An 18876-nucleotide genomic window follows, 5' to 3' on the forward strand; every position below is an offset into this window, starting at 1 on the left:
GGTGTGTACAATACAGACAAAACAAATGGAAAACAGAAACGTAGATCGGTGGCAGCTAGAAAGCCGGTGACGACGACCGCCGAACGCCACCCGAACAAGGAGAGGCACCAACTTCGGCGGAAGTCGTGACACAATATTCTCATGGAAAATCACTTCTTAGGATATAGCCTTTTCTGAGAATATATAGAAAATCACATTTCTCTGTATACATGGAACAGGATTTCTGCCACTGCATAAATATTTATTCAACGTTTATGTACTCCGACTGGTTCGTTGAATTTACATATCAACAAGGTGTTATGCCATTGGTCATGCTTGCAGATAGGGGGAAATTGCGGACATCAATTCTTCCCAGTCTGATAATTCTATCCAAGTGGTAGGTCACGTTCTGAAATAGTGCATTCTATTTACGTATTTACAATGTGTAAGAGTTCACTGTGTACATTTCCTATATATACACTACCAGTCAAAAGTTTGGACACACCTACTCATTCAAGGGTTTTGCTTTATTTTAAATATTTTCTACATTGTAGAAAATTTGTGAAGACATCAAAATTATGAAATAACACATATGGAATTATGTAGTAACCAAAAAAGTGTTAAACAAATCAAAATATATTTGATATTTGAGATTCTTCAAATAGCCAACCTTTGCCTTGATGACAGCTTTGCACACTCTTGGCATTCTCTCAACCAGCTTCATGAGGAAGTCACCTGGAATGCATTTCAATTAACAGGTGTGCCCTCTTAAAAGTTAATTTGTTTGAGCCATTCAGTTGTGTTGTGACAAGATAGGGACAGAAAAAAGACAGAAAAAAGCCCTATTTCGTAAAAGACCAAGTCCATATTATGGCAAGAACAGCTCAAATAAGCAAAGAGAAACAACAGTCCATCATTACTTTAAGACATGAAGGTCAGTCAATACTAAAAATGTCAAGAACTTTGAAAGTTTCTTCAAGTGCAGTCGCAAAAACCATCAAGCGATATGATGAAACTGGCTCTCATGAGCACTGCCACAGGAATGGAAGACCCAGAGTTACCTCTGCTGCACAGGATAAGTTCATTAAAGTTACCAGCCTCAGAAATTGCAGCCTAAATAAATGCTTCACAGAGTTTAAGACACAGTGTCACACCCTGACTTATGGGACTCTTGTATGTTGAGTCAGGGTGTGGAGATCTATGTTGTATATTCTATGTTTAGTTCTAGTTGTTCTACTTCTATGTTTGGCCGGGTGTGATTCCCAATCAGAGGCAGCTGTCGCTCGTTGTCTCTGATTGGGGATCATACTTAAATAGCCTGTTTGTTATCATTAGTTGTGGGATCTTGTTCCGTTTAGAGGCTTGTTTTTGTGTTTAGCCTGGTAACTTCACGTTACGTTGTTTTGTTGTTTTGTTCGTGTGTTTATCTTTATAATAAACATGTATGCATTTCACGCTGCGCCTTGGTCTGACCCGTCCTTCAACGAACGTGACAGAAGATCCCACCAAACACGGACCAAGCAGCGTGCCCAGGAGCAAACACCCTGGACACAGGTGGGGAAGATTTGGTCTTGGGAGGAGATATTTGCGGGAAAAGGACCCTGGGCGAAGCCCAGGCAGGAGAGGAGCAACGGCAACACAGAAGGCGTCGGCTGAGGAGGAAGCCCGAGAGGCAGCCCCAATAACATTTTGGGGGGGGGCTAAAGGAGTGGTCGGGGAGCGAGAGAGAAGAGCCCCGACCACTGCACCCGGTGGGTTTCCAGGTTGAGTCCCTACGACCATGGGAAGAAGAGTGGGAACAGTTTTATACTGAGGAGTCGGAGGATGACGACGATGATGAGTTTCTGTTCCCTAACTCGTGGGGGCTCCCGGAGGAGTCCTCACTGGAGGAGGAGTGCCGAGAGGGAGAGAAGGATCGGATCTGCAGGGTAAGAGAGGAGGCCACCACATTACGGGGGCTGATAGCAAGAATAGAGCGGGAGAGCTCCATTCAAGAGGAGGCACTGCAGGAGGCTCGTAGGGAAAAGGAGGAAGTAGATGCACGGAGAGAGGAGCTGGTTAGGCAACATAAGGAGCGTGGGTTAATAGAGGAACCCATGTATGCGGAGATACGCACTGTATCGCCAGTGCGCATGCACAGCCCAGTGCGTTCTGTGCCAGCGCCCCGCACGTGTCGTGCGAAAGTGGGCAGCCAGCCAGGACGGGCTGTGCCGGCTCAATGCTCCTGGTCTCCAGTGCACCTCACCAGTCCTGTACGGCCCGTACCTGCTCCTCGCACCAAGCCAGTGGTGTGTGTCCCCAGTCCAGCCCAGCCCGTATCTGCTCCTCGCACCAAGCCAGTGGTGTGTGTCCCCAGTCCGGCCCGGCCCGTTCCTGCTCCTCGCACCAGGCCAGTGGTACGTGTCGCCAGTCAGGCCTGGCCCGTCCCTGCTCCTCGCACCAAACCAGTGGTGCGTGTCGCCAGCCCGGTACGCCCCGTACCTGCTCCCCGCACCAAGCCAGTGGTGCGTATTCCCAGTCCAGTACGGCCTGTCCCTGCTCCTCGCACCAAACCAGTGGTGCGTGTTGCCAGCCCGGCCCGGCCCATTCCTGCTCCTCGCACCAGACCTGTGGTGCGTGTCTCCAGTCCGGCCCGGCCCGTTCCTGCTCCTCGCACCAGACCTGTGGTGCATGTTCCCAGTCCGGCCCGGCACGTTCCTGCTCCTCGCACCAGACCAGTGGTGCGTGTTCCCGGCCCGGCCCGTTCCTGTTCCTTGCACCAGGCCAGTGGTGCGTGTTCCAAGTCCGGTACGGCCCGTTCCTGTTCCTCGCACCAAGCCAGTGGTGTGTGTCTCCAGTCCGGCCCGGCCCGTTCCTGCTCCTCGCACCAGACCAGTGGTGCGTGTTCCCAGTCCGGCCCGGCCCGTTCCTTCTCCTCGCACCAGACCTGTGGTGCGTGTCTCCAGTCCGGCCCGGCCCGTTCCTGCTCCTCGCACCAGACCTGTGGTGCATGTTCCCAGTCCGGCCCGGCACGTTCCTGCTCCTCGCACCAGACCAGTGGTGCGTGTTCCCGGCCCGGCCCGTTCCTGTTCCTTGCACCAGGCCAGTGGTGCGTGTTCCCAGTCCGGCCCGGCCCGTTCCTTCTCCTCGCACCAGACCTGTGGTGCGTGTCTCCAGTCCGGCCCGGCCCGTTCCTGCTCCTCGCACCAGACCTGTGGTGCATGTTCCCAGTCCGGCCCGGCACGTTCCTGCTCCTCGCACCAGACCAGTGGTGCGTGTTCCCGGCCCGGCCCGTTCCTGTTCCTTGCACCAGGCCAGTGGTGCGTGTTCCAAGTCCGGTACGGCCCGTTCCTGTTCCTCGCACCAAGCCAGTGGTGTGTGTCTCCAGTCCGGCCCGGCCCGTTCCTGCTCCTCGCACCAGACCAGTGGTGCGTGTTCCCAGTCCGGCCCGGCCCGTTCCTTCTCCTCGCACCAGACCTGTGGTGCGTGTCTCCAGTCCGGCCCGGCCCGTTCCTGCTCCTCGCACCAGACCTGTGGTGCATGTTCCCAGTCCGGCCCGGCACGTTCCTGCTCCTCGCACCAGACCAGTGGTGCGTGTTCCCGGCCCGGCCCGTTCCTGTTCCTTGCACCAGGCCAGTGGTGCGTGTTCCCAGTCCGGTACGGCCCGTTCCTGTTCCTCGCACCAAGCCAGTGGTGTGTGTCTCCAGTCCGGCCCGGCCCGTTCCTGCTCCTCGCACCAGACCAGTGGTGCGTGTTCCCAGTCCGGCCCGGCCCGTTCCTTCTCCTCGCACCAGACCTGTGGTGCGTGTCTCCGGCCCGGCCCATTCCTGCTCCTCGCACCAGACCAGTGGTGCGTGTTCCCAGTCCGGCCCGGCCCGTGCCTGCTCCCCGCACCAAGCCAGTGGTGCGTGTCGCCAGTCCGGCCCGGCCCGTTCCTGCTCCTCGTACCAAGCCAGTGGTGCGTGTTCCTAGTCCGGTCCGGCCCGTGCCTGCTCCTCGCACCAGACCAGTGGTGCGTGTGTCCAGTCCAGCACGGCCCGTGCCCGTTCCACTGCTCCACTCCGGAGCCAGAGCAGTCCGCTCCACCGGTGCCTGATCCAGCTCCGGTCGGTTGCTCCACTCCGGAGCCAGAGCAGTCCGCTCCACCGGTGCCCAGTCCAGCTCCGGTCGGTTGCTCCACTCCGGAGCCAGAGCAGTCCGCTCCACCGGTGCCCAGTCCAGCTCCGGTCAGCAGTTCCACTCCGGAGCCAGAGCATTCCGCTCCACCGGGGTCCAGTCCAGCTCCGGTCAGCGGCTCCAGTCCAGACCCAGACGTCAGCCCCTCTCCAGGTTTGGGGTCTCCCACACCAGGGCCCAGACAGGGCTTGGTGCATCGTGGGAGGAAGGAGAGGGGAAGCAGCGCGCCGAGGTCCAGACCTGACCAGGGGCGCAACGGGGAGGCTGAGAGAATGTGGTCGTCACGCCCGGAGCCGGATCCACCTCCGATGCGGAATGCCCACCCGGACCCTACCCTGTTATGTCAGGTTTGTGCGGTCGGAGTCCGCACCTTTGGGGGGGGGGGGGGTACTGTCACACCCTGACTTATGGGACTCTTGTATGTTGAGTCAGGGTGTGGAGATCTATGTTGTATATTCTATGTTTAGTTCTAGTTGTTCTACTTCTATGTTTGGCCGGGTGTGATTCCCAATCATAGGCAGCTGTCGCTCGTTGTCTCTGATTGGGGATCATACTTAAGTAGTCTGTTTGTTATCATTAGTTGTGGGATCTTGTTCCGTTTAGAGGCTTGTTTTTGTGTTTAGCCTGAGGACTTCACGTTACGTTGTTTTGTTCGTGTGTTTATCTTTATAATAAACATGTATGCATTTCACGCTGCGCCTTGGTCTGACCCGTCCTTCAACGAACGTGACACACAGACACATCTCAACATCACCTGTTCAGAGGAGACTGCGTGAATCAGGCCTTCATGGTCAAATTTCTGCAAAGAAACCACTACTAAAGGACACCAATAAGAAGAAGAGACTTGCTTGGGCCAAGAAACATGAGCAATGGACATTAGACCGGTGGAAATTTGTCCTTTGGTCTGATGAGTCCAAATTGGAGATTTTTGGTTCTAACCGCCATGTCTTTGTGAGACACGGTGTGGGTGAACGGATGATCTCCGCATGTGTAGTTCCCACCGTAATGCATGGAGGAGGAGGTTTTATGGTGTGGGGGTGCTTTGCTGGTGACACTGTTGGTGATTTATTTAGAATTCAAGGCACACTTAACCAGCATGGCTACCACAGCATTCTGCAACGATACGCCATCCCATCTGGTTTGGGCTTAGTGAGACTATCATTTGTTTTTCAACTGGACAATGACCCAACACACCTCCAGTCTGTGTAAGGGCTATTTTACCAAGAAGGAGAGTGATGGAGTGCTGCATCAGATGACCTGGTTAATTTGTTAATTATTCCCCGACCTCAACCCAATTGAGATGGTTAGGGATGAGTCGGACGGCAGAGTGAAGGAAAAGCAGCCAACAAGTGCTCAACATATATGGGAACTCCTTCAAGACTGTTGGAAAAGCATTCCAGGTGAAGCTGGTTGAAAGAATGCCAAGAGTGTGCAAAGCTGTCATCAAGGCAAAGGGTGGCTATTTGAAGAATCTCAAATATAAAATATACTTTGATTTGTTTAAAAAAACGAATTGGTTACTACATGATTCCATATGTGTTATTTCATAGTGTTGATGTCTTCACTATTATTCTACAATGTAGAGAATAGTCAAAATAAGAAAAACCCTTGAATGAGTAGGTGTGTCCAAACTTTTGACTGGTACCGCATACGTATACAGTGCATTCGGAAAGTATTCAGAACACCTGACTTTTTCCACATTTTGTTACATTACATTACCTTATTCTAAAATTGATTTTTTTTTTTTATAATCCTCATCAATTTATACACAATACCCCATATTTACATAAGTATTCAGACCCTTTGCTGTGAGACTCCAAATTGAGCTCAAGTGCATCCTGTTTCTACTGATCATCCTTGAGATGTTTCTACAACTTGATTGGAGTCCACCTGTGGTAAATTCAATTGATTTGACATTATTTGGAAAGGCACACACCTGTCTATTTAAGGTCCCACAGTTAACAGTGCATGTCAGAGCAAAACCAAAGCCAAGAGGTCGATGGGAATTTTCCGTAGAGATCAAAGACACAATTGTGTCAAGGCACAGATCTGGGGAAGGGTACCAAAACATTTCTGCAGCATTGAAGGTCCCCAAGAACACAGTGGCCTCCATCATTCTTAAATGGAAGAAGTTTGGAACCACCAAGACTCTTCCTAGAGCTGGCCGCCCAGCCAAACTGAGCAATCGGGGGAGAAGGGCCTTGGTCAGGGAGGTGACCAAGAACCTGATGGTCACTCTGACAGAGCTCCAGAGTTCCTCTGTGGAGATGGCAGAACCTTCCAGAAGGACAACCATCTCTGCAGCACTCCACCAATCAGGCCTTTATGGTAGATTGGCCAGACGGAACCACTCCTCAGTAAAAGGCACATGGCTTCCCACTTGGAGTGTGCCAAAAGGCACGTAAAGGACTCTCAGACCATGAGAAACAAGATTATCTGGTCTGATGAAACCAAGATTGAACTCTTTGGCCTGAATGACAAGCATCACGTCTGGAGGAAACCTGGCACCATCCCTACGGTGAAGCATGGTGGTGGCTGCATCATGCTGTGGGGATGTTTTTCAGCGGCAGGGACTGGGAGACTAGTCAGGATCGAGGGAAAGATGAACGGAGCAAAGTACAGAGCGATCCTTTATGAAAACCTGCTCCAGAGCGCTCACAACCTCAGACTGGGGCGAAGGTTCACCTTCCAACAGATCAACGACCCTAAGCACACAGCCAAGACAACTCAGGAGTGGCTTCGGTACAAGTCTCTGAAAGTCCTTGAGTGGCCCAACCAGAGCCCGGACTTGAACCTGAACGAACATCTCTGGAGAGACCTGAAAATAGCTGCGTAGTGACGCTCCCCATCCAACCTGACAGAGCTTGAGAGGACCTGCAGAGATGAATGGGAGAAACTCCCCAAATACAGGTGTGCCAAGCTTGTAGCATCATACCTAAGAAGACTCAAGGCTGTAATTACCGCCAAAGGTGCGTAAAGGGTCTGAATATTTATATAAATATGATATTTCAGTTTTTTATTTTGTATTAATTTACAAAAAAAATTTAAACACCTGCTTTGCTTTGCATAGGTTATTGTGTGTAGATTGATGAGGGAAAAAACAAATGTAATCAATTTTAGAATAAGGCTGTAACGTAACAAAATGTGGAAAAAGTCAAGGGGTCTGAATACCTTCCGAATGCACTGTATATGTGTACGGTACCTGTTAGATATTGGGGGCTTCCTGTGATGTGCTTATGTATGATTGCTGCACAAGCGAGTTAGCTAGCATGCTTGAAATATAATGGTCGCTTTAGCCCCTGCTAATACACAGTCGTTTCCATGTTGTAGACAAATCTACAGCCATCAACAGACTTCGGTCCTGCACATCTAATGTGTTTTATTTTTGTCTATTGTCAGAGAATTAACCACAGATCAACTGGGACCATTGGCTGGCATTCCTTTCTTTAAAAACACAATGCAAGAGAGTTAATGATCATATGTTACATATAGTCATGTAACCTTGTCATGTAGCCATACTCATCAATCTTTTCAACTCACCGTCAAACTTGGTCTTCAGGATATACTCCCTGTAGAATCTCCTGCCGTTGCCTGGCTTCAGAGCGTCACAGATCTTGGTAGTGGAGTTGGGGCACAGCGCCTGCCTCATGTTGTGCAGGGCATGGGCCATGGCATAGACAGCATTCACCACAAACATGATCTTGGACTCCTGCTCAAACAGGCCATCCCGCAGAGAGTGCTTCCCACAGCCCAGGTCATGGAGGCTACATTGGAAGCGATTCTCCCAGAACTCCCTGAACCAGGGGTTACGTGTGTTGTTGTAGGGATTCAGTCCCATGAAGTACTCAGCAAACTGGGGGATTGGGTAGGAGGCCAGCTCAATGGTGAAGGCCCCGTCCGCCACAGCCTCGCTGCCCCTCACCACAATCTCCTGCGCCCCCCAGCCATCGCTGGCCACCCAGGTGAAGGACGCGTTCAATCGGTTGGCAGCCACCAGCAGCTCGTGGGCGTCCTCGCTGCGTGTGAAAAGGATGACCACCTTGGCGTTGGACTTCTGCTGCAGCGAGCGGATCACCTGGTCATAGCTGTAGCGGCTCATCGAGCGGCTGACCTTGGCTGAGGTGGCGATGCAGATCTGGCTGGCGCGGGCCTCCTGCTGGAAGGCGTCGATGCCCGTCTCGCCGTAGTCGCCCTCCGATGCCACGGTTGACACATAGGTCCAGTTGAAGAAGCGCAGGATCTCTGCCATAGCCTTGGCCTGGTAGAAGTCAGGGGGCACCGTGCGGGCAAAGTAGTCATAGCGGCTCTTGTCGCTGAGCTTGGCGCTGGTGGAGGCGTAGCTGATCTGAGGGATCTGGAAGAGACGAAGGAGGTTGGCCACCTGGAGAGAAAGAGAGAGAGGTACTATGAGAGCATGATCAAGATTTGAACAATACTGTAGGGGCTCTATTCGATATATATACAGTGGGGAAAAAAAGTATTTAGTCAGCCACCAATTGTGCAAGTTCTCCCACTTAAAAAGATGAGAGAGGCCTGTAATTTTCATCATAGGTACACGTCAACTATGACAGACAAAATGAGAAAAAATAATCCAGAAAATCACATTGTAGGATTTTTTATGAATTTATTTGCAAATTATGGTGGAAAATAAGTATTTGGTCAATAACAAAAGTTTCTCAATACTTTGTTATATACCCTTTGTTGGCAATGACACAGGTTACACATTTTCTGTAAGTCTTCACAAGGTTTTCACACACTGTTGCTGGTATTTTGGCCCATTCCTCCATGCAGATCTCCTCTAGAGCAGTGATGTTTTGGGGCTGTCGCTGGGCAACACAGACTTTCAACTCCCTCCAAAGATTTTCTATGGGGTTGAGATCTGGAGACTGGCTAGGCCACTCCAGGACCTTGAAATGCTTCTTACGAAGCCACTCCTTCGTTGCCCGGGCAGTGTGTTTGGGATCATTGTCATGCTGAAAGACCCAGCCACGTTTCATCTTCAATGCCCTTGCTGATGGAAGGAGGTTTTCACTCAAAATCTCACGATACATGGCCCCATTCATTCTTTCCTTTACACGGATCAGTCGTCCTGGTCCCTTTGCAGAAAAACATCCCCAAAACATGATGTTTCCACCCCCATGCTTCACAGTAGGTATGGTGTTCTTTGGATGCAACTCAGCATTCTTTGTCCTCCAAACACGACGAGTTGAGTTTTTACCAAAAAAGTTCTATTTTGGTTTCATCTGACCATATGACATTCTCCCAATCCTCTTCTGGATCATCCAAATGCACTCTAGCAAACTTCAGACGGGCCTGGACATGTACTGGCTTAAGCAGGGGGACACGTCTGGTACTGCAGGATTTGAGTCCCTGGCGGCGTAGTGTGTTACTGATGGTAGGCTTTGTTACTTTGGTCCCAGCTCTCTGCAGGTCATTCACTAGGTCCCCCCGTGTGGGTCTGGGATTTTTGCTCACCGTTCTTGTGATCATTTTGACCCCACGGGGTGAGATCTTGCGTGGAGCCCCAGATCGAGGGAGATTATCAGTGGTCTTGTATGTCTTCCATTTCCTAATAATTGCTCCCACAGTTGATTTCTTCAAACCAAGCTGCTTACCTATTGCAGATTCAGTCTTCCCAGCCTGGTGCAGGTCTACAATTTTGTTTCTGGTGTCCTTTGACAGCTCTTTGGTCTTGGCCATAGTGGAGTTTGGAGTGTGACTGTTTGAGGTTGTGGACAGGTGTCTTTTTACTGATAACAAGTTCAAACAGGTGCCATTAATACAGGTAACGAGTGGAGGACAGAGGAGCCTCTTAAAGAAGAAGTTACAGGTCTGTGAGAGCCAGAAATCTTGCTTGTTTGTAGGTGACCAAATACTTATTTTCCACCATAATTTGCAAATAAATTCATTAAAAATCCTACAATGTGATTTTCTGGAAAAAAAATTCTCAATTTGTCTGTCATAGTTGACGTGTACCTATGATGAAAATTACAGGCCTCTCTAATTTTTTTAAGTGGGAGAACTTGCACAATTGGTGGCTGACTAAATACTTTTTTTCCCCACTGTATACACACATATACACTTACATGCATACACATACATTACGGTTCAAAAGTTTGTGGTCACTTAGAAATGTCCTTGTTTTCGAAAGAAAAGCAATTTTTTTGTCCATTAAAATAACATCAAATTGATCAGAAATACAGTGTAGACATTGTTAATGTTGTAAATGGCTATTGTAGCTGGAAACGGCTGATTTTTAATGGAATATCTACATAGTCGTACAGAGGCCCATTATCAGCAACCATCAGTCCTGTGTTCCAATGGCATGTTGTGTTTGCTAATCATTTTTAAAAAACATTTTAGTCATTTTAGCAGACGCTCTTATCCAGTGCATACATTAGCCTTGATTTGAACCAGGATCTCTAGCGGCACAGCTAGCACTGCAATGCAGTGCCTTAGACCACTGCGCCACTCGGGAGACAATCCAAGTTTATCATTTTAAATGGCTAATTGATCATTAGAAAACCCTTTTGCAATTATGTTAGCACAGCTGAAAACTGTTGTGCTGATTAAAGAAGCAATAAAACTGGCATCCTGGAGACTAGTTGAGTATCTGGAGCATCAGCAATTGTGGGTTTGATTACAGGCTCAAAATGTCCAGAAACAAAGAACTTATATGGGATGGCTGTCAATCCTTTGGTCCTTAAATGAAACGTTTTCCCCTTTCCACTTTCCTCTTCCATTTTTGCGGTAATGCTGCAATTATTTGGTTGTAATTTTGGGTAGTGCAGACATTTCCATATGTTTTTGTTAGCTGCATGTGCGACAACTCTACCAGTCCTATGATATCATTTACGAAGATTATATATATATTTTTTTTATTATTCAAAAACTAATTTTTATCAATTAGTACAGTGAGGGAAAAAAGTATTTGATCCCCTGCTGATTTTGTACGTTAGCCCACTGACAAAGAAATGATCAGTCTATAATTTTAATGGTAGGTTTATTTGAACAGTGAGAGACAGAATAACAACAAAAAAATCCAGAAAAACGCATGTCAAAAATGTTATAAATTGATTTGCATTTTAATGAGGGAAATAAGTATTTGACCCCCTCTCAATCAGAAAGATTTCTGGCTCCCAGGTGTCTTTTATACAGGTAACGAGCTGAGATTAGGAGCACACTCTTAAAGGGAGTGCTCCTAATCTCAGTTTGTTACCTGTATAAAAGACAACTGTCCACAGAAGCAATCAATCAATCAGATAACAAACTCTCCACCATGGCCAAGACCAAAGAGCTCTCCAAGGATGTCAGGGACAAGATTGTAGACCTACACAAGGCTGGAATGGGCTACAAGACCATCGCCGAGCAGCTTGGTGAGAAGGTGACAACAGTTGGTGCGATTATTCGCAAATGGAAGAAACACAAAATAAATGTCAATCTCCCTCGGCCTGGGGCTCCATGCAAGATCTCACCTTGTGGAGTTGCAATGATCATGAGAACGGTGAGGAATCAGCCCAGAACTACACGGGAGGATCTTGTCAATGATCTTAAAGCAGCTGGGACCATAGTCACCAAGAAAACAATTGGTAACACACTACACCATGAAGGACTGAAATCCTGCAGCGCCCGCAAGGTCCCCCTGCTCAAGAAAGCACATATACAGGGCCATCTGAAGTTTGCCAATGAACATCTGAATGATTCAGAGGAGAACTGGGTGAAAGTGTTGTGGTCAGATGAGACCAAAATCGAGCTCTTTGGCATCAACTCAACTCGCCGTGTTTGGAGGAGGAGGAATGCTGCCTATGACCCCAAGAACACCATCCCCACCGTAAAACATGGAGGTGGAAACATTAAGCTTTGAGGGTGTTTTTCTGCTAAGGGGACAGGACAACTTCACCTCATCAAAGGGACGATGGACGGGGCCATGTACCGTCAAATCTTGGGTGAGAACCTCCTTCCTTCAGCCAGGGCATTGAAAATGGGTCGTGGATGGGTATTCCAGCATGACAATGACCCAAAACACACGGCATAGGCAACAAAGGAGTGGCTCAAGAAGAAGCACATTAAGGTCCTGGAGTGGCCTAGCCAGTCTCCAGACCTTAATCCCATAGAAAATCTGTGGAGGGAGCTGAAGGTTCGAGTTGTCAAACGTCAGCCTCGAAACCTTAATGACTTGGAGAAGATCTGCAAAGAAGAGTGGAACAAAATCCCTCCTGAGATGTGTGCAAACCTGTTGGCCAACAAGAAACATCTGACCTCTGTGATTGCCAACAAGGGTTTTGCCACCAAGTACTAAGTCATGTTTTGCAGAGGGGTCAAATACTTATTTCCCTTTTCCCATTTTTGACATGCGTTTTTCTGGATTTTTTGTTGTTATTCTGTCTCTCACTGTTCAAATAAACCTACCATTAAAATTACAGACTGATCATGTCTTTGTCAGTGGGCAAATGTACAAAATCAGCAGGGGATCAAATACTTTTTTCCCTCACTGTACATAGGAGTGGTTAAAACATGCTATTAACGGTCCTCTGAGTATATCACAAAAGGTTTGGTATACCTCGACTGGTATGCCATCCGACCCTGGAGTTTTCCCGGACTTAAAGTCTTTAATTGCATCCAGAAGTTCCTCCTCTGTAATTTCACCTTCACATGAGTCTTTCTGTATGGCTGTTAATTTTACATTATCAATTTTTTAAAAATCCATACAATTAGCTTCAGTTAGAGGAGATGGAGGCGCTGAAACGAAAACATATGCTTAAAGTACTTTGCTTCCTCCTTCAAAATATAATTTGGTGAATCATGGGTGACTCCATCATTTGTAACCAGTTTGAGTAAATTATTTTTGGTAGCATATCTATGTTGAAGATTAAAAAATAATTTGGTGCATTTTTCCGCATATTCCATCCAGTTTGCTTTATTTTTATAATATATTACACTTGATCTTTCTTGAATAAGTTTCTCCATTTATTTTTGTTTTTCCTCTAATTTATTCTGAGCCTCTATGTTACAGTTTTTATTGCTATCTATCTGTTCTGTTAGACCTTCTATTTCCTTTGTTAGTATGGACTCTTTTGACCTAAATTGCTTTTGTTTTCGAGATGAGTACTGAATTGCATGGCCTCTAAAGGCACATTTAAAAGTGTCCCATACAACAAGGGGATTTGCTGTACCTATGTTATGTCAGAAAAAAATCAGTTATAAATTCCTCTGTCCTAGTTAAAAACAAGTTATCTTCCAATAGGCTTTGATTAAATTTCCAATATCTTCGCCCACGTGGAAATTCAGTAAGAGTAATGTATATGCCTATTATATGATGGTCCGACCACATTCTGTCCCCTATCAACACATTTGAAACTTTTGGTACCGACGAGAATGACATAAGAAAGAAGTCAAGACGACTAGCTTGATTGAGTCTCCGCCATGTATATCTCACTAGGTCAGGATGTTTAAGCCTCCATATATCTACTAATTCTAATGTATCCATGACATTCATGATTTCCTTAAGAGCATGAGGGTGATAGTGTGTAGTGTGATTTCCTTTACGGTCCATTGAGCTACTTAAAACAGTATTATAATCTCCCACCATAATAATAGAGTCTTGTATCGCTTGCAGGGTTGATAATTTATTATATATATATTGTCAAAGAAGTGTGGATCATCATTGTTTGGTCTGTAAAGGTTAAATGAGCCATATCTGTTTATGGTCCAATAACATATTTAAAATCATCCATCTACCTTGTGGATCTGTTTGGACAATTTGCACATTTGGATCAAAATTACTGTTAATTAATATCAACACCCCTTTTGAGTTTCTTTGCCCATGGGAGAAGTATATCCCCCCCCCCCCCCCAGTCATTTTTCCACACAACTTCATCTAAAATTGTTGAATGAGTTTCCTGTAAACAATAGATATTATATTCCTTCTCTTTGTGCCATGTAAATATTGTTCTTCTTTTGTTATTATCTGCTAAGCCATTACAATTATAACTGGCTATACATATTTCACCACTTACCATAATGAGATACAGGTTTAAAATCTATTTATCATAATATATGTTTGTAAATTTACCAATAAAAAATACCATAGTGATTGAGTGTCCATATAGCTGTACCATGATATTTGCATTGCTACTAAGTAACCCTCAAATTGTTCTCCAATATTCCCCCCGCTAAAGCCCCTCCCCATCCCAAGTTGGGTTGTCATCCCAGTGATCGGCATACCACCCCCGTCCCCCCGGATCCTTAGGCCCCCCGAGAGGCCAGGACCCATCCTTCGAAAACAGCACACAGTGCCACCCACAAAACAGAAGCAGGTCAACCGCCAAAAGCATTTCCAATGCTCTCACCTCAATATACAGTTGAAGTCGGAAGTTTACAAACACTTAGGTTGGAGTCATTAAAACTAGTTTTCCACAAATGTATTGTTAAGAAGCTATAGTTTTGGCAAGTCGGCTAGGACATCTACGTTGTGCATGACACAAGTAATTTTTCCAACAATTGTTTACAGACAGATTATTTCACTTATAGTTCACTGTATCACAATTCCAGTGGGTCAGAAGTTTACATACACTAAGTTGACTGTGCCTTTAAACAGCTTGGAAAATTCCAGAAAATGATATCATGGCTTTAGAAGCTTCTGATAGGCTAATTGACATAATTTCAGTCAATTGGAGGTGTACCTGTGAATGTATTTCAAGGCCTACCTTCAAACTCAGTGCCTCTTTGCTTGACATCATGGGAAAATGCAAAGAAATCAGCCAAGACCTCAGAAAAAAAATTGTAGACCTCCACAAGTCTGGTTCATCCTTGGGAGCAATTTCCAAACGCCTGAAGGTACCACGTTCATCTGTACAAACAATAGTACGCAAGTATAAACACCATGGGACCACGCAGCCGTCATACTGCTCAGGAAGGAGACGCGTTCTGTCTCTTAGAGATTAACGTACTTTGGTGCGAAAAGTGCAAATCAATCCCAGAACAACAGCAAAGGACCTTGTGAAGATGCTGGAGGAAACTGGTACAAAAGTATCTATATCCACAGTAAAACGAGTCCTATATCGACATAACCTGAATGGCGGCTCAGCAAGGAAGAAGCCACTGCTCCAAAACCGCCATAAAAAAGCCAGACTACGGTTTGCAACTGCACATGGGGACAAAGATCGTAGTTTTGGTGGAAATGTCCTCTGGTCTGATGAAACAAAAATAGAACTGTTTAGCCATAATGACCATCGTTATGTTTGGAGGAAAAAGGGGGTTGCTTGCAAGCTGAAGAACACCATCCCAACCGTGAAGCACGGGGGTGGCAGCATCATGCTGTGGGGGCGCTTTGCTGCAGGAGGGACTGGCGCACTTCACAAAATAGATGGCATCATGAGGAAGGAAAATTATGTGGATAGATTGAAGCAACATCTCAAGACATCAGTCAGGAAGTTAAAGATTGGTCGCAAATGGGTCTTCCAAATGGACAATGACCCCAAGCATACTTCCAAAGTTGTGGCAAAATGGCTTAAAGACAACAAAGTCAAGGTATTGGAGTGGCCATCACAAAGCCCTGACCTCAATCCTATAGAAAATGTGTGGGCAGAACTGAAAAAGCGTGTGCGAGCAATGAGGCCTACAAACCTGATTCAGTTACACCAGCTCTGTCAGGAGGAATGGGCCAAAATTCACCCAACTTATTGTGGAAGGCTATCCGAAACGTTTGATCCAAGTTAAACAATTTAAAGGCAATGGTACCACATACTAATTGAGTGTATGTAAACTTCTGACCCACTGGGAATGTGAAGAAAGAAATAAAAGCTGAAATAAATCATTCTCTCTACTACTATTCTGACATTTTACATTCTTAAAATAAAGTGGTGATCCTAACTGACCTAAGACAGGGAATTTTTACTAGGATTAAATGTCAGGAATGGTGAAAAACTGAGTTTAAATGTATTTGGCTCAGGAGTTTGTAAACTTCCGACTTCAACTGTATCTATTCAAATATCTTGCATATCTTAATTTCCATCATTATCAATTAATATGCGTAATAATGTTGGCAGTTCATGTAAAGGATTGTTACCTATAACCCGGATTGCCATTGTATTACATTACAATTCCATTCCTTACTAGATTTGTGTGTATTGAGTATATGTTGTGAAATTGTTAGATATTACTTGTTAGATATTACTGCACTGTCGGAGCTAGAAGCACAAGCATTTCTCTACACCCACAATAACATCTGCTAAACACGTGTATGTGACAAATAAAATTAGATTTTTGTCAAGCAATTATTATTTTAGCAAACAATTATTGTGGATCATCCTATATTCTCCATAACATCCTTACCCCCTTGCAACAGATGTGGGATGCACACACACACACGTACTCTAACACACTCAACCCCTTTCCTCCACAATCAACCATAAGCTCAGATGCTCAACGGTTGTTACATCCCAAAGCCCAACTCAAGAAAGGACCTGATTTACAAATGCATATACAGTTACAGCTGTTTGAGAAAGCATGCAAGATTGAGCAAAAATTGACCAAAATGTGAGATTTGATTAGCCTATGTCAAGTCCTAGGTGATGGAGATCAGATCCACCCTCTTCCCCTGAGACACAAACACTCTGGTCCCCCGTTGTAACCGTTTTTCCCAAGCATCTCCAAGCAGTCAGACCTTTGATCATTTTGTGCCACCAGGGCCACAATAATATGCCCCCTCTCTGATTGTCCGAGTGTGACCCCCTCCCCATGGGTTACTGCAGCCAGTGTTGCCAGCACTGCCACTACCTGGGTGGGGGTACCCCACCGGAATCCCCACCGGCTAGGTACAAGGTCGTCAAGGTTCTCATTAGCAGCTTTGAGAATTTCCTTGTATATTATGCTCTCCCATCAGGGGGCTCTGGCTTTGTTGGACCAACCCTGCCAGGCAGGCTCAGAATCTTGTGGGGGCGTTGCTGCTCTAGTAGGTCTCTGACCACATTTATCTTTTTGGCTGCATATAGGTAACTTACAGCAGCCCCATAAAACAGATGGGGACTTCTTTTTGGTTGCTCAGATGGGTGTCTAGGATATAGGGTTGGGGACCGTTCCATCATGATAGGACAATAAAATAATAGATTAGATGGATACTTTATTTTAAAATGTATATCCCTCATCTGCACAAAATTGAAAGCTCTCTCTCACAACCCCTGCTCACAAACACACGTTGGTTCTGGGGTATAAAACAATTTCCTTTCTCACTCACTTAATGCCACACTTTTCCAAACACAAAAATGCACACCACACCTTCCATCACAATACATCCACACATACCCACATACTGTGCCTTCTATGTCTTCTGTTTGCTATGTTTTTATCTCCACTATGTTGAGTACTTGTGTTCTAATTAGTTATATTTGAAAATGTATTATTTCGCTTGTTATCCTTTCTTGTAATACCGTCTTATCCCTTTATAAAATACTATAAATGTGTTTTATTATTGCAATCCCTACCATGGCTAGTATTGGGTGTTCCATTATTCGACTCCTCTATTAGAACTTTCAGAATAGCCATGGAGTAGTCTTTGTGTCGCGGAACATTTGATTGTCAATATACAGTTTATCAACTACGAGAGCAGCACATCTTTACAGCCCTAATCTTTACAGTACCTATACATTATACCCTAGTAATAGTACTGGTAAAGTATAGTACTTATAACTGTTATACATGTAAAATACTTCACTGAATGAATTATTGCTTGTGGGTAATTTCTTTATAACTCAAGTGGTGAAATGAGCCACATCAGATACAGAATAATGTAATCTCACTAACAGTTTGGCACAAAGGGACAATCAGTCTCACTCCAATATGCAGCCTCTCATCTCCCTCTGAGGTCCCAGCAGTGTGTTTCACAACTCTCCTTTCTGCTGATTGTCTGACAACATCCTGGGGTTGCCACGGACTCCAGGGATGCCCACATAGCCTACTACCCAGATCTGTCATATCTGATCTACCGAACTGTCGACAACGTCCACCAATCAAATTATGTAATATCTGATGATTCATTGGCTTGCGAGAAAAACATTTTAAGGTTAATTTCCCCCAAATTCTACATATTTTGCCATGGGGCGTAGAGAAAATGTTGCCGTTTTAAAGTAAGTCTGCTGCCATTCTACACAGTTTGCCATTGGGGTGGAGAAAAGATTTTCTAACTAATTTGTCGAACTAATTTAATGCAATTCTACTCATTTTGCCATGGGGCGAAGATAGAAATTAGCAGTTTTACAGCTAATTTTCTGCAAATCTACACATTTTGCCATAAGGTGGAGAGAAATGTTTGCGGTTTTAAAAATTATATCTGAGTGAGAGTGACTAACAGAATCAATATGGGCCTCCCAGTCAGTAATTCGACCATGATTACTACACGTTTAGATAGCTGGCTAGACTAATTTACCAATGGGGCGGCAGGTAGCTTAGTGGTTAAGAGCGTTGTGCCAGTAACCGAAAGGGCGCTGGTTCTAATCCCCGGGCCGACTGGGTGAAAAATCTGTCGATGTGCCCTTGAGCAAGGCACTTAACCTTAATTGCTCCTGTAAGTCGCTCTGGATAAGAGCGTCTGCTAAATGACTAAAAATCTAAAATGTTTTCGCTGACATGGGCTAATTGAGTTACCAACCAGGTTTCTATAAATAAAAAAATTGCACGTAAAGTACGTCGGATAAAAAATTTCACAACAGGCCTGATGGGAACAGCTAATTTGTTGGTAAACTTTCC

The 18876-nt window shown here is 45.8% G+C and overlaps 1 protein-coding gene across 1 annotated transcript in view; it reads right to left on the reverse strand.

Annotated features, from left to right (window-relative positions):
* The window catches only part of LOC121577581 (metabotropic glutamate receptor 2-like), a 100850-nt gene that overhangs the window by 38885 nt on the left and 43089 nt on the right, over window positions 1-18876 (reverse strand). Inside the window, exon 3 of the mRNA XM_041891310.1 lies at window positions 7675-8515. Coding sequence (XP_041747244.1) covers window positions 7675-8515 — 841 coding nt within the window. The remainder of the gene's footprint in view (window positions 1-7674; window positions 8516-18876) is intronic.

The sequence above is a fragment of the Coregonus clupeaformis genome, chromosome 12 (genome assembly GCF_020615455.1).
Source record: "Coregonus clupeaformis isolate EN_2021a chromosome 12, ASM2061545v1, whole genome shotgun sequence".
NCBI lineage: Eukaryota > Metazoa > Chordata > Actinopteri > Salmoniformes > Salmonidae > Coregonus > Coregonus clupeaformis.